At 42.3% G+C, this 16,465-nt stretch overlaps 1 protein-coding gene across 4 annotated transcripts in view; it reads right to left on the bottom strand.

Moving 5' to 3' along the window:
- AKT2 (AKT serine/threonine kinase 2) overlaps nt 1-16,465 on the bottom strand; it is a 263,142-nt gene that overhangs the window by 67,897 nt on the left and 178,780 nt on the right. For all 4 annotated transcript variants that reach the window (XM_033954597.1, XM_033954601.1, XM_033954599.1 and 1 more), the window contains one exon: nt 10,373-10,438. In XM_033954597.1, coding sequence (XP_033810488.1) covers nt 10,373-10,438 — 66 coding nt within the window. The remainder of the gene's footprint in view (nt 1-10,372; nt 10,439-16,465) is intronic.

The following is a 16,465-nucleotide window of genomic DNA, read 5'->3' as shown; positions in this document are numbered from 1 at the left end:
TGTTTGAATAAGAATGCAAAAACAAAATAATGTATACAAAAAGAAATTATGGGAGACCTATGAAGACAACTGTGACTGAGTGCATAACTATATTGCACTCCTTACAGTTCACTGCAGATGGTGTCTGTTATTCATGTTTGTTGCAGGTAGATTGATTTATCTTTATGCATTTGGTGTGTTCTAAGTTTGTTTGCTGGGTGTTACAATTCTGAACAGATATATGATCAGACACACAAAAAAAAATCAATGTGCAGAAGCTTATAAAAACATAAGAACATAAGAACATAAGAATTGCCATCTCCGGATCAGACCCATGGTCCATCGAGTCCGGCGATCCGCACACGCGGAGGCCCAGTCAGGTATACACCTGATTGTTCTAATCACCCATATCCCTCTATGCCTCTCATAAGGAGATGTGCATCTAATTTGCCTTTGAATCCTAGCACAGTGGATTCCTTAATAACCTCCTGTGGAAGAGCATTCCATGCGTCCACCACTCGCTGCGTAAAGCAGAACTTCCTGACATTTGTCCTGGACTTGTCACCCCTTAGCTTCAAACCATGTCCTCTTGTCCGTGTCACATTGGACAATGTAAATAATTTGTTTTTCTGCTCTATTTTATCGATGTCTTTCAGTATTTTGAACGTCTCTATCATGTCCCCTCGCAGCCTCCTCTTCTCAAGGGAGAACAATCCTAGTTTCTTGAGTCGTTCCTCATATTCCAATTTCTCCATACCTCTTATTAGTTTCGTTGCTCGTCTCTGCACCCTCTCCAGCAGTTTTATATCCTTCTTTAGGTTGGGAGACCAATGTTGTACACAGTATTCCAAGTGTGGTCTGACCATTGCTCTATAAAGCGGCATTATGACTTTCTCCGATCTACTCGTGATTCCTTTCTTTATCATGCCCAACATTCTGTTTGCTTTCTTTGCCGCTGCCGCACATTGTGCCGACGGCTTCAGGGTCCTATCTATCAGTACACCCAGGTCCTTTTCTTGTTCGCTCTTACCCAGAGTTGCTCCTGACATTCTATACTCGTGTTCCTTATTCTTACTACCTAAATGCATTACTTTGCATTTCTCCACGTTGAACTTCATCTGCCATTGCTCTGCCCATTTCTCTAGCTGATACAAGTCGCTCTGGAGTTCCTCGCTATCTTCCTGCGATCTGATTTCCCGGCATAGCTTTGTGTCGTCTGCAAACTTAATGATCTCACTGGATATTCCGCCTTCCAGGTCATTGATATATATATTAAATAGAATCGGCCCAAGTACCGAGCCCTGGGGCACACCACTAGTCACTTTCTCCCAGTCTGAGAACTTCCCATTTATGCCCACTCTCTGCTTCCTGTTTTCCAGCCATTTGCCTATCCACCTTTGTATATCTCCCTCTATTCCATGGCTTTGTAGTTTCCTGAGAAGTCTTTCATGCGGAACTTTGTCGAATGCTTTCTGGAAGTCCAAATAAATTATGTCCACCGGCATTCCACTATCAATTTGCTTGTTCACGGTCTCAAAAAATTGAAGCAAATTCGTTAAACATGATTTCCCTTTCCTGAACCCATGTTGACTGGGTTTCAGCAAGTCGTGTGTATCTAGGTGCCGGACTATGCTATCCTTGATCAGTGCTTCAACCATCTTTCCAGGGACAGACGTAAGGCTCACTGGTCTGTAGTTGCCCGGTTCTCCTCTCGATCCTTTTTTGAAAATTGGCGTGACATTCGCTATCTTCCAGTCATCTGGTATCTGTCCAGTTCTGATTGTCAGATTGGTGAGTTTTTGCAATAACTCTCCGATTTCAATCTTCAATTCTTTTAAGACTCTCGGATGAATTCCATCCGGTCCAGGGGATTTGTCACTTTTAAGTTTGTCGATCTGGTAGTATATCTGGTCCAACTCCACTTCAACTGTGGTGAGGCTGTCTTCTAATACTCCATTAAACACTTTCATTGCCTCTGGTATTTTTGCAGTATCCTCCTCCGTAAAGACAGACGCAAAGAAGGAATTTAGTTTGTCCGCAATTTGTTTATCTTCCTTAATGTACCCTTTTCTTCCCTGGTCGTCCAGGGGTCCCACCGCCTCTTTTGCGGGTTTTTTCCCTTTCACGTATCTAAAGAAGGGCTTGAAGTTCTTGGCCTCTTGCGCTATTTTTTCTTCATAGTCCTTTTTGGCATCCCTCACCGCCTTGTGACATTTCTTCTGTTCGTCTTTATGTTTTTTCCATGCTTCGGTCGTTTTGATGTGTTTCCATTTTTTGAAAGAGTCCTTCTTTTCTTTTATGGCTTCCTTCACCTGTCTGGTAAGCCATGCCGGTTCTCCCTTACCTTTTGTTCTCCCTTCCTTGGAGATCCTCGGAATGTGTAGGTTTTGTGCTTCTGTGATAGTACTTTTCAGTAGGGACCATGCCTGGTCTACTGTTTCAATTTTATCCACCTTTTTCTTGAGTCGTTGTTTCACCATGGCTCTCATGCGATCGTATTTGCCCTTTTTAAAGTTAAAGGTTTTGGTTAAGGTTTTGGCACTTTTTCTATTCCCGATGTCAAGCTTAAAGATGATCACATTGTGATCGCTCGTCCCCAGCGGTACCGTAACTTCTACTTCTTTTGTCAGTCCCGTGAGGCCATTTAGCACCAAGTCCAGGGTGACGTTGCCTCTTGTCGGCTCTTTCACCATTTGTTCCAGGAAGCAATCCCCAGCGCCTCCAGGAACTTGGCCTCCTTGCCGCAGTTGGAGGTTCCTAGTTTCCAGTCTATCCTCGGGAAATTGAAGTCTCCCAATATTATTACATTGCCCGTCTTGCATTCTCGTTTGATTTCCTCTATCATTTCTAAGTCAGTTTCATCCGCCTGTCCCGGGGGACGATAAAAAAGGCCAATTTTCGTGGCTGCACTGTTTTGTCCAGGAATCTTGACCCAGAGGGACTCTAGCTTCTCTTTCGTTTCCATCGTAGCCACTTCAACAGATTCTACTCCTTCCTGCACATATAGGGCAATACCTCCACCTTTCTGCCCTACTCGATCTCTTCTATATAGTTTGTATCCCTGAAGTACTGTGTCCCATTTGTTTTCTTCATTCCACCATGTTTCTGTTATGCCAATGATTTCCAACTTATCATTTCTTGCTATTGTCTCTAGTTCCCCCATTTTGTTTCCTAGACTTCTAGCATTCGTATACATACATTTGAGTTCTCTTCGAGTTACTTTTATGGACTTTCTACTCTTTGCTGTCCTTACTGTTACTTTCACGGTATCCTTAACCGCTCCAGTGTTGTTTCCCTTGTTTGTTGTGCGGTCTTCCTCTCCTATGTCTGAGTTGTCCCTTTCTGCCTTGTCTTCCTTATTTGCTGTGAGATCGTCCTCTCCTGTGTATGAGTAGTAGCCCATTGTTCCTACATCGGGGCATCCTGTCGTATCATCCTGTTATGTATCAGATGGTGTCTGTTATTCATGTTTGTTGCAGGTAGATTGATTTATCTTTATGCATTTGGTGTGTTCTAAGTTTGTTTGCTGGGTGTTACAATTCTGAACAGACATATGATAAGACACACAAAAAAAATCAATGTGCAGAAGCTTATGTATCAATGGACACCTATGTATCCACCTATGTATCAGAAAAGCTTTCTAGACTTTTTGGGGCTCAGAGAGCTTTCTTCAAATAATTTTCTTTGGACTCTGTCACCCACTTTGTGTGTACCATTATAAATGTTAGCAGATAAAGACCTATATGTTTCATCCAGTCTGCCTAACAAGGTGACCAGAGTTGGCATTCTGCACAGATTCTACTTCTTCATGATTAGAAACTGGTATACTTAATCTCCATCTATCCCTGTCAATTTGGGGGCATAGACTGGGACTGATCATCTTGCTTGTCAACAGAGAACATGTCATATGGCTGCAAGAGCTTGAACAATGATGCAGTATTATATTTTCCTAATTTTTAAAGGACTATTTTGTTCTTTTTTTTAATCTTTATTCATTTTCAAATCAAACAATAAGTGCACAAAAATATATCATAAAAGTAATTTCCATATAGCACTATAGTATCGAACACATGAATCTAATAGTGTAAAATCCCCATCCATCCACCCTTCATCATATTCTCAACTAAAATGGAATATACTATATTATACAACATATTATAACATATTTTATTAAATTACATCCCAAATCCACCCTCCCCCTTGAGTGTGCTAGATAAAACTAAGAATGAAAAAGAAAAGGAACAGAAAAGAAATGATGTCTATTCATCACAATACTTTTCCAATGGCCCCCATATTTTTACAAAGTTATTATATGTCCCTTTTTGTACCGCTATTGCTCTTTCCATCTTAAAAATATGGCATAACGAATTCCACCAGAATGTGCAATTAAGATTCTTATGATTTTTCCAATTATTGGTAATATGTTGAATGGCAACCCGTCATAACTAATAAAAGTTTATTATTATGTGACGATATTTGACTCTTCTTCCTTATAACCATTCCAAATAAAACAGTATCATAGGAAAGCGCAACATGGTTTTCCAATAAAGAGTTTACTTGAGTCCAGATTGAATTCCAAAATAACTTGATGAAGGGACAATAATAAAGTAGATGATCTAATGTCCCTGGTTCCAGATTACAGTGCCAGCATTTATTAGACTTAGAGCTATCCAATTTTTGTAAACGAACAGGGGTCCAAAACGCTCTATGCAACAAAAAGAACCAAGTTTGCCTCATAGATACTGACACTGTACATCTCATCCTCCAAGACCAAATTCGTGACCACTGAGATGCAGAAATCTGATGCTTAATCTCAATGCTCCAAATGTCTCTGAGACCACAATTTGGTTTTTTATTCAAATATCCAGATAGTAATTTATACTACAATGCGGCTTGATGTCCTAGGAAGTCTGCTTGGAAGCATAGGAACTCCAGACTATATTGATTGTTAAGACTTTTCCATTCAGGGAACCTATTTTGTTCTTAACTTTTATCCTTTGATTCTTTCATTCTTTTCTTGGCTTGCTACATTTGCCTTACACTGTTTTTATTACATGGATACGTCAAGGAACCAATGGAGATTCAGGTCGAGGAGTTTGAATGGTTTCTGTGTAAATATTGCAACTGTTCTGAAAATATCTGACAATGGCTAATCAAAATGTGGTCATTTCTATTTGTAAACCAGTTTGATGCTCTTTGACAAACTCCTTAGGCAGGCATGGGTATCTCTCTTCCTCTTAGACAAAAGTTTAGCTTCATTCATTTGTCAGAAGTGTCATTAGAATGGCAGCAATCATCTTCCCTCCCCAGGCCTGAGCATATCAGCTTTGCAGCAATGGATAGAGGATTCAAATCTGTATTCCTTGCACCACAGTGAAGAGAATTCAGAACTGGGTCACACTGTATCAGAAGATTAGGTTCTTACTTCAATAATCTTCTTTCCAGTAAAAAAGCACATGAGTCTTGAACCTGTGGGTAGTGCATCTTCACCTGCGAGGAATGTAGAAGACATCATCTCCTTTTTCAACTCCCTGCATCACCAAGCCCTTTCTCCTCAGTTTGTACCAAAGCAGTCCCCTGAGGAAGGCTTTTGCAGAAACTGGGATCCCAGTTGGGACCACTACAGATGGACCCGATATTGAGTTTTGACCAGAGGTACTAAACCTCTGCCTTAACCCCTGAAACAGTCTCTGAGCAGCAAAGTTTGCTGAAGCCTGGCAAGACTGTCTGTAGCCTCAAAAGGATCCATAACTCAACCATCTAGGGGCACATAGCTTGATATCCAGGAGACACTTAGGCCACTGATCCATCACACTAGTCATACCCATTACCAAAGTGTATTTGCCCTTTAAAAGGAAGCTTGCTCAATGTGGTCTTCGAAGTCGAATCCCCCGCTCATTGTCTGATCCATAGCATCCTATGGGTGGATAAGTAGACATCTTGCTCATGACTCTAAACACATCATACATAGTATTTGACATAACTGACCGAGAGCATTGACTGGGAGTATATGCTCTTCTCTGAAGCCAGAGCTTGGTGAAGCATTTTATGGCAGGTGCATACCACAAAGGAAGCCGCCAAAGCCTTAAGGCCCAAAGCCAAGGCCTCAAACTGTTTTTTTGAGGATCAAATCTAGACTGCTGTCTTCAGCATCCTTCAGGACAACCCCTCCTTCACTGGGGAGAGTACGCTTCGTAATCTGTACCACCAAGGAATCCATCTTGGGTGTCACAAACAGTTGCTGGAAATCAGGAGTCATGAAGTAAAACTTTGCCATCACCCAAACTCCCTACAAGGGACCTTCCAGTGTCTCCAATGCTCTGTCAACATCATAGTTAATCTCAGGATGCAAAGGAAAAAAAGGATTCTGGGTCTTGGAGCTTCATTGAAACTTAGCATGTGTAGAAGAAGTTTGCAGAACCTCTATATCTAGTTTCTGCAGGTAAACTGCAATGACTTCAGTTAAGTCAGCCAGTTTAAAAAGCCTGCACAAAATCAGATCTTCTCCCTCATCTAGGGCTGCTGCAGCTTTTTGGCTAGATGCATCCCTACAAGACCCTGAGTCCCCCAAAGTGGAAGCACTTCTGGAGAGCAGGGGCATAAATTCAGAACCCCAATCGTCCTAGTCCTTCTCTGACTGGACCTCAGGCTCTCAGAGACCCTTTTCCTGTGAAGGAGCCAGGTTCTCCAGGGAAAACCCCTCCTGCGTACTAACATTAGTGTCACAAAATCAGAGTCAAAAACCTGACTTAAGTCCCCGGAGGACCTCTTTAGGTCTCATTCAAATGTTCTCCCTTGGCTGTGGCATCCATGCAGTTTTGCTTCACTGGTGATGCCGAATTGCAAGCAGAGGAATCTAGGAGAGATTTATGCCTCACTTCTCAAGCTTTCTGCAACTCTGAGCCTCTGAAGGTATGCAAGGGGGGAATTAAGCCATTGGTGGCACATGGTCTAAAATTAAACATTGAAACTCTGTGTACAGGGAAGAGTTATTATTTAAAACATAAGACTTCATGTCATTTGTAGTGTATGTCATAATTTGTTCCTGTCCAAAATTATATATAGGGCAAACCACCAGACCTTTCCGGACCAGGATTGGGGAACACAGGAGCAGTCTAGTCTGCGAGAGACTAGATGAACTTCTAGTCCAACATTTTACATCAGCAGGACATGCAGCCACAGAGTTTCAATGTTTAATTTTAGACCATGTGCCACCAATGACAAGAGGCGGAGATAGAAGACTCATTCTGATGCAGAAAGAACAAGAATGGATCTTCCGTATGAGTTCTGAGGAACCCAAAGGTTTAAACACGAAGATTGAGTGGCATTTATTTTTTTTTTAGAAAAGCCAGATGAGCATATAGTCAACATTTCCTGTTAGTCTTTTTCACAACATAAAAGTTTTGGTCATTTTCTAACAAAGGAGTCCCCCGTAGTAGAATAATGATTGACATCATCTGGGATCCCACGTAGTGGAAGAAAACGTCAGACGTAGACGTCAACAAATAGGAGCAGTTTTCAGCAGTGGCCATCTTTGTCGAACAGAGCGCTAACAGACGCTGAGTAAGTTTGGACGCAGCGACAGGTATCCTTTTGGTAGTCTTATCCTGACGCTGTTGTGTTTTATTTTATTTTCTCTGTACAGGAGTCTACCGCCCTGACGCAGCCATACAGCGAAACGTTACGTTGGCGGGAGTGAACCAACAAGATAAGTAACTACAATGAAAAAGTTCCCTGCCTAAGCTAAGTCTCATATTTCACTGTTTTAAACTTTTAGCTACAGTAGCATCGGTGAATTGCTAGGCAGTAGGGGGATAGGGGCCAATGAGGTTATTTCCCTATCTAGTGCAGTTGTTGAAAAACCTACCAGCAACGCAAGGGGATCTGAGGCCCCTCCCCTTTATGAAGTATTTAATGGACTAAGATTGGCTAAGATAAGTCTAGCAGGAGAACAAGTCTCGCTGTTTCCATTTGTTTAAAGTTACTAAAGTGTAACAGAGAGGTATTTTTTTGAGATTATTAATCATCTCTCTGCATTCTATACATATATTTTTGATTAAACCCCAGAAACTCCCCAAACCACCCAAATCTATTCCATCCCGATGTTTCCTATAGACAGTAATGGACTGTACTCACAATTGCTGCCAGGTGCTATGCCTGCATCAGCTCTCACTGCAGCTGAAGAAATGGGAAGCTTTTCTACAGGATGTCCAGAGGCTTTTCTCTTCGGGCTGCCTTTTACACAGGCTGAAAAGCCTGAAACCCTGTACCACAGAAGCTTCCACACGATTCTTTGGGGTAGCTGGGGAGATGCAGCTGGCACCCACAAGGTCTCTTGACCAGCACAGAGCCAAATACAGCCTGCGCTCAAGCAACACCAGGGTAAGCAGACTCCCAGGGGCTGAACCCTAAGCCAATCCAAGTATTAGGGCAGGCTGGCCAGACAGATGCCCCACAGCAAGGGTGGCCTACTCAGCCTTAGAATCCTGAGTCTGCAGCTTCTCCTAAGCAGAGTTGCCCCGGAACACTGGGAGCCTCTATAGCACCTGAAGCCTCGAACAAAATATCGGATAAAAAACCCAAAATAAGAAATTCAAACAGAGCAAATGAAAAGACACCTCAGCTCATTTTCAGAAGGAAAAAACTGAGGAAAGGGCAGTGCCCGGTGATGCAAGGAAGAAGAGTTGTAAAAGTAAATGATGCCTTCTGCATTCCTCATGGGTGAAGATGCACTATTCACAGGTTTAGAACTCATGCATTTTGAACTGGAAATCTAGCTTTGAAACATACCAACTCTGCTAATGAACAGATGCATTCATCTTTGGGCCTGAGATTAGCCAATCAAATCCTGACATCCAGGCAGTGGAGAATGTGCAGCCTTTGCACTTAACAGACTAGAACAGTCTGTGCAGTATTCTCAAATTACCAGAGGGAGAGAAAGAGAATATTTGCTGGGAATTACTCTCCAGTCAAACTTACCTAAGTAGCATACAATCATGACAGTCATCAGAAAGCTCATTTTCCTGAACAATTTTATTCAAGGCTCTTTTTTTTAGGGGGCACTGAGTATTGGTGCACCTTTTCCATTGCTTGATAAAATTACCCATGGTCTCCAAGTACTGTATATACTCGAAGATAAGCTGAGATTTTAGGGCCCAAAAAATGGCCCAAAATTGGGGGTCTCAGCTTATATTCAGGTCAGCGCCCCCCCCCCCCAACTGTTACAAGTCTCCGCTGGGCCTGCCCTAAGACCTGGTGGGCCAGGACAGGAGGGATCCCTCCCGTCTCCTGTTCTGGCCGACTCAAAAAACTTTTACCCAGTCTCCCCCGCATACTAGGTGGACTGGGACAAGAGGGATCCATCCCGCCTTCCGTCCCAGCTAACTGTGCCTTCCTTTCCCTCCCTTCCGCCTCCTCCGTGTACCTTTTACAATCCCTGGTGGTGCAGCGATGAACCGGAGCAGGAGCAGCCTTCCCACGCTCCTACTCCATGGAGAGCCGCTAGTGATTGGCTTCTGTGAGTTCTCAGTGGAGGGTACAGGGCATGGAGGGAGAGAGGGACAGGGTGCAAAGCCTGGCAGGACAGGGAGGGGGGCCTAATTGCAGAGCCTGGCAGGGCAGGAAGGAAAGGGGGATGAGGTGCAGAGCCAGGGAGGGAGCGGATCTGGGTGCAGAGCCTGGCAGGTCAGGAAGGGAGGGGGGACAGGGTGTGAGAACCATGAAGGGAGTGGGGCTGGGTGCAGAGCCTGGCAGGGCAGGGGAGGGAGTGGGGCTGGGTGCAGAGCTGGGCAGGGTGCTTGAATATTAACCCCCTGGTTTATATTCGAGTCAACTTTTTTTTCCTCCTTTTGGGAGGAAAAAGGTTACCTTGGTTTATATTCGGATAGGCTTATATTTGAGTATATATAGTATCAATAAAAGAGCTACTGTGGGGTGGGTCCCTCAGTGATCATATACCTTTCTCACTTTACAGCTCAAAATTTCATTTCACCACAATTGCATTGAAAGTTTTAGTTGCATCAAAACTCAATGAATTTGATAAATTTACTCAATAAGGGGAGAGCCTCAGATCCCCGTGCGGAAAGGGAAAAGGTTCTTCACTTGCTCTTGATCACCCCTCCTGCCTAAACTTCAAATTCTTTCAAAGAAATATATCCGAACTACTTAGCTGTAGGTGGTTAAAGTTGTGTGGTTAAAGTTGTGTAAACTTTCAATGCAATTGTGGTGAAATGAAATTTTGAGCTGTAAAGTGAGAAAGGTATAAGACACAGAATTTGATTTTCTTTCTTATCTCTGTATACGGGTTTTTTTGGTCCCTCAGTGATCACCCCACTCCTGGTTTTTGAGTACTGGCACTTTTTTTGCTAGAAATAAAATGCACTGCTTTACTCACAGTTAAGAAAGGATGCCGGGTATTCTGCAGCACTCTGCTCTCAGTCACAGTGTGAGCCACTTCTTCCTAAAGAAAGGTATGAGTTGTAAAGATTGTTTTCAGAATTCAGCATTTCACACATGGCAGTGCACATAACTATTTTAAACCACAAACAAAACATTAATCTCTATACACACATACACACTCACAGCCAACCCAGTGCCTTTCAAATTTTGTTTGCATGTTTTTTCTTTTTTGTTTCATTATTTTCTCTCTCTTGTTCCTGTTGGCAAGGAGTGGTGGTGGTGGTGGTGGTGGGGGGGGAGGGTTCCATCCACTTCAGATAATTCTATGGTTTCCTTACAGAAAGCAGCTCACAAGGTTTGTCCTGATTTAAATGTGCACTGGCTGATGTCCCCCCACTACTTACGAGGAATTTAGGAAGCGTATAAAAACATACCTGTTCCTGAAATACCTAGACAACTGACCTGTTCTTCTCTCTCGTATTCACTCACTCTTTCCGCTCTTAAGTCCAATTATTCTGTACCTTCTCTAATCTTTTGTAAACCGGTACTTCACGGTATTGCGGTATATAAACTGTTATTATTATTATTATTATTCAAACAAGATGATGATTCTTTTGTCTGTCAGGACTCAAAAACAGGAAATAAATCATCAGGGATATTTTCCTTCAATCACAGAATAGAAGAAAGTTTCTTGCTAATATCAGACCTCACTGTTAAACCAATAGCAATATAGGGGCAATTTTATAAGTAGATGTTTCCCATTTAGGTATAAACAACTCAAGTAAATGAGAAGAAATTTTAAATATAAGCCAACACTCTCAAAATTTATAACACAGCAAACATATAATCACAATGAGAAATCCAAAGCCCCAAATTAGAGAAGGGCGAAGATCATAGAATTATTCACAAACCAGGGTCAAAATACCTAAAACAGCTTTTATGTCAAAGATTGCTTCAAGGTAGGAAAAAGCCTCAGAGCCCTTCCTCCACCTGCTGACACAGCGGCTACAAAAAAATGGAGGACTATACGGGGTATGATCACGTCACTGGCATAAAAAACCTCCTCAAATAAATGTTTAACAAAAAAAAGCCTTGTGCAATGCAATCTCTGGTTTGGAATACAGCCACCACAAAACAATGTACCAGTAGAGGAGTACTTTTCTGAAGTTAGATTCACTGCCCATTTAAGTATTCCCAGACAGTAGGAGCCTATTCTATAAAGCAAGGGGGCAACCTTGGTCTTTGAGGGCCAACACCCATTTGGATTTTTAGGATTTCCCTAATGAATATGCATGAGGATCTATTTGCATACAGTGGATCCTCACAATATTTTACATTCCCCCCAATAAATGGCATCTAGCAAAAGAGGAATTCTATGAATTCCTCCTTGTAAACTTGACAGCCGGTGCCTACAACTTTATAGCTGGGAATGTTAGTTTACACCTCAAACGGGCAGACAATTCCAACGTAACTGACCTACTTTCATTCCTTACATCATTAGGGTTCTCCAAACCATCCCCGACTAAAACTCACCAGAAAGGTCACCACGTAGATATGATCACATTCCTTTCTAATGCCCCAACGACCCCCAGTATAAGTCTCAAAGGTGAAACCTGGTCCAATACTCCCTGGTCGGACCATCTCTTATGCAACTTTGAACTATGCTGGATTAAAAGACAACTTAAAACAAAACCAAGGAACAACTTCAAAGAGAAAACTATTTGCACAAGAGGACAGTTGAACCCAGTAGAATTTTGGACGCACTATAGCTTAATCGCCAACCCAACTTTTGACCCCTAACTTCATTTTAGGATGGAAAAACTTTAGTGATCAGATCTTAAACGACATAGCCCCTCTGACAAAAACGTAAAAAAAGACAACATTCATCAGACAGCTGGTACGACACCAACTTAATGGCCTTAAAGCAAGAATTATACAAATTGGAAAGAACATGGTGCAAATCAGGGACAGATGAGGTTAGACTTACTTGGCGACTAAAGGTTAAAAAATACAAAATAATGATCAAAGAAAAGCATAGCAAACACTACTCACAAAAAATTAATTTTCCTACTTTAAACAGTCACAAACTTTTCAAAATAGTCAATTCTTTATTTGATATTGAATCCCACAAGCGCTCCAATACAGACTCCCCACCCCCTGCGGCGATCTTAGCTGACTTTTTCGCTACAAAAATCCACAAATTGAGATTGTCCCTTATAAGTTCAAACATAGATTTATCTATCACGCTTAGTGTTTTAGACAAAGAAGGTACAGCTGTTGACATGATCTGGAACCACTTTGAAAACCCAGACTGGAACCACTTCCTCAAGCTTTACTCAAAATATGTAAAATCCAATTGCCTATTGGACAACTGCCCACCAACCATTATGAAAACAGGTCCTATCTCCTTCAAGGCTGAACTTTTTAGCTGGGTCTCTTCATGCATGCGTACCGGTAAATTCCCAGAGGATCTCGGGCATATCCTCATGACTCCTATTATCAAAAACCCAAAGGAGTCCATTTCCTTGACAGCCAACTACAGACCCATTGCCAACATACCATTCTTTCTTAAACTAATGGAAAGTCTGGTTAACATCGACCTCACAAAATACTTAGAGAAGTTCAACATCCTACATGATTCCCAATCTGGCTTCCGAACAAATTACAGCACCGAAACAGTTTTGGCCTCTATGACTGACTATCTTTTCCATCTGTTTTCCCAGGGAAAAAGCGCACTGATACTGCAGTTCGACTTGAGCAGTGCCTTCAACCTTGTCCATCATGACCTCCTGCTTAGGTGCCTTGATTCCATCGACATTTCCAGACAGGTACTAAATTGGTTCACAGGTTTCCTAAAAAAACGTACTTACCAGGTCTACAGTGAAGGAACCTACTCTCAAGCTTGGTCCAATCCCTGTGGAGTACCACCAGGGCTCCCCACTCTCCCCCTCATGCTTCAATATCTACATGGCATCACTGGGAAATATGTTATCCGATTTAAAACTGAAATCGTATGTATAGGCGGATGATATAACCTCATTGACCCAAGAGACAGAACAACTCATCTCATCCGTCCTTACCAAGATTGAACACTGGACTATGCACTCCAAACTAAAACTAAATCCTGAAAAAAACAAGATTTTCTTGGCAAGTCCCAATAACAAGATCGTGAACACCTCCTTGGGACTAAATGGATCAGACTACCCAATTAATCCCACAACCAAAATCCTTGGCATCACCCTGAACTGAAGCCTTACGTTTGAAGATCACACTAAAGCTCAAGTCAAAAAATGCTTTCTCACTCTATGGAAATTTTGTACCATTAAACAATACTTCGATTTCTTTTCCTTTCGACTGCTGGTTCAATTCCTGATCTTAAGTACATTATATACTTGGGATCTCTCAAAAAACCATCAAACGACTGAGAGTTGTCCAAAATGCTGCAGTCCGTCTCATTTATGGCCTAAAGAAATCAGACCATGTAAGTCTATATTACAAAAAACTACACTGGCTGCCTGGGGAAGCAAGGGTCATTTTTAAGTTTGCTTGCCTTTGCTTCAAAACCATGACAGGTTCACCCCAACCTATCTGTCTCACTAATTCAAATTCCCAGGCACAAATAATACACGCAGTACCTACTTGTTCGCTTTTCTATCCCTAAAGGGCTGCACCTACAAGAGATACCTCGACAGAACACTATCATTCCAAGCAGGCAAATGGAACAAATGTTTAATCAACTTCATCTCAAATGCACTCTCGTACCAAACATTTAGAAAGTCAATAAAAACCTATCTCTTTGACAAATTTCTGACCCCCACCTCAACCTGATGTACTTTCAATACACTTCCAGATAAATCTGACTAAACTTAACAAGCCAATGTAAATTCAAAAGTTTGCTGTAATGTCGCTGTCTGTATACAGTCTCATCCCTTGCAAACCGCTTAGAACTTTGTGGTATGGCGGTATATAAAAATAAAGTTATTATTATATGCAACTAGATCTCACGCATATTCATTAGGGAAATCACAAAAACTTAACTGGGTTGCAACTTTCAAGAACTGAGGTTGCCCATGCCTACTATAAATGGAACCCAGGCACCAAGGTTCTGTTACAGAATACCAGTGTAGATTAGTGTTGATGCACCTAATTTTTAAACTCCAGCACTTACATCAGCTATATAGCTGAGGTTAAGTGCAGGTGTCTAAATATGGCAGAATCATAAGAATTTCCGCTGCTGGGTCAAACCAGTGGTCCATCGTGCCCAACAGTCCGCTCACACGACGGCCCCTAGGTCAAAGACCAGTGCCCTGAAATCAGCCCTACCTGCGTACATTCCGGTTCAGCAGGAACTTGTCTAACTTTATCTTGAATCCCTGGAGAGTGTTTTCCCCTATAACAGCCTCTAGAAGAGCATCCAGTTTTCCACCACTCTCTGGGTGAAGAACTTCCTTTCATTTGTACGAAATCTATCCCTTTGCAAATACACGATATATAAGTTGAGTAGGCACATACGGAATAGCACTTAGGTGTCCTGCTAGCACTTATGCACATATATGAATAAGTGCTAGTATTCTAAATATTTATGTATGCAACTTGCACAAAAATATGGTTGCCAAGGTTATAAAATTGCTCTTCATGAAATCTGCTGTAGTAAGACCACTCCTGAAAAAACCCAACATGGATCCGGACAATCCAAGCATCTATAGACCAGTCTCAAACCTCCCATTTGTCTCAAAAGTACTAGAAAAGATAGTACTCACACAACTGCGAGACTTCATGGAAACTAACACCATCCTCTCCAATTTCCAATCAGGATTCAGAAGTACCACAGCACAGAAACGGTACTTCTAAACATTGTAGATGACAGCTGGAAAATCCTCGATGAGGGTAAAGATGCACTGCTGGTACTACTAGACCTTAGTGCTGCCTTCAATACTATTGATAACTCATTTCTCCTATCTAGACTACACTCCATCGGAATCCGTGATGTCGGAAAGTACTACTAGGACCCTCCTTATCAGAACCAAAACCTCTCTGCTACGGAGTAACCCAGGGTGCATTGCTATCCCCACTCCTCTTCAACCTGTATGTCAAACCAGTACTCGACATCGCAGAAAAATATCAAATCAAGATCCACTCTTATGCAGACGACATACAGCTCTACCTCCCCCTAGGTCAGGGGTAGGCAACTCTGGTCCTCGAGAGCCGGAGCCAGGTCAGGTTTTCAGGATATCCACAATGAATATGTATGAGATGGATTTGCATGCACTGCCTCCTTGAGATGCAAATCTATCTCATGCATATTTATTGTGGATATCCTGAAAACCTGACCTGGCTCCAGCTCTCGAGGACTGGAATTGCCTACCACTGCCCTAGGTCAACATCGAGAAGCACAAATTAAAAAACTTCATTGCTGCCTAACTGAAATAAAGAACTGGATGACTGCACACAAACTACATCTCAACGCATCAAAAACCGAACTTCTCTGTATACACAAGGACTCCTGCACATACCCCCGCCCATCCCTCTCCTGGGGAAATGACACCCTTACAGCCAAAGACAACGTCCGCAGCTTGGGATTGATTCTCGACTCAAACCTGTCATTCTCAGATCATGTATCAAAATTAGTGTCTTCATGTTTCTATTACCTACGCCAGCTAAAGTGCATCCGTGCTTACTTCTCGGAGAACGATTTTGCCCAGCTACTATATGCGTTTGTGTTATCCCGCTTAGACTATTGCAACACGCTACTAGTAGGCTTACCCGCAAAAAACGTCTCCCGTCTCCAAAGCGTACAAAACGCTGCAATCCGACTCCTGAAAAACCTGTGCTTCCACGACCACGTCACCCCTGCACTAAGATCCATCCACTGGCTGCCTATTTGAAAACGATGCGTCTTTAAAGCCCTGATTCTAGCTTGCAAGACATTCCACAAGATGACATCAAGCTACAAAGCATCAAAATACAAATATATGTCCCACACCGATCACTGAGATCCCAAGCAGAAAAACGGATAGCCATTCTACCCCGTCGCTCACTCACATCTGAAACAGCCCAGAAATGCTCTTATTCCCATTTCATACCCAGA

This window comes from Geotrypetes seraphini, chromosome 8 (genome assembly GCF_902459505.1).
Source record: "Geotrypetes seraphini chromosome 8, aGeoSer1.1, whole genome shotgun sequence".
In the NCBI taxonomy this organism is placed as follows: Eukaryota; Metazoa; Chordata; class Amphibia; order Gymnophiona; family Dermophiidae; genus Geotrypetes; species Geotrypetes seraphini.
The sequence above is the reverse complement of the archived record's forward strand: the minus strand, read 5'-3'. Positions and strand labels throughout refer to the sequence as shown.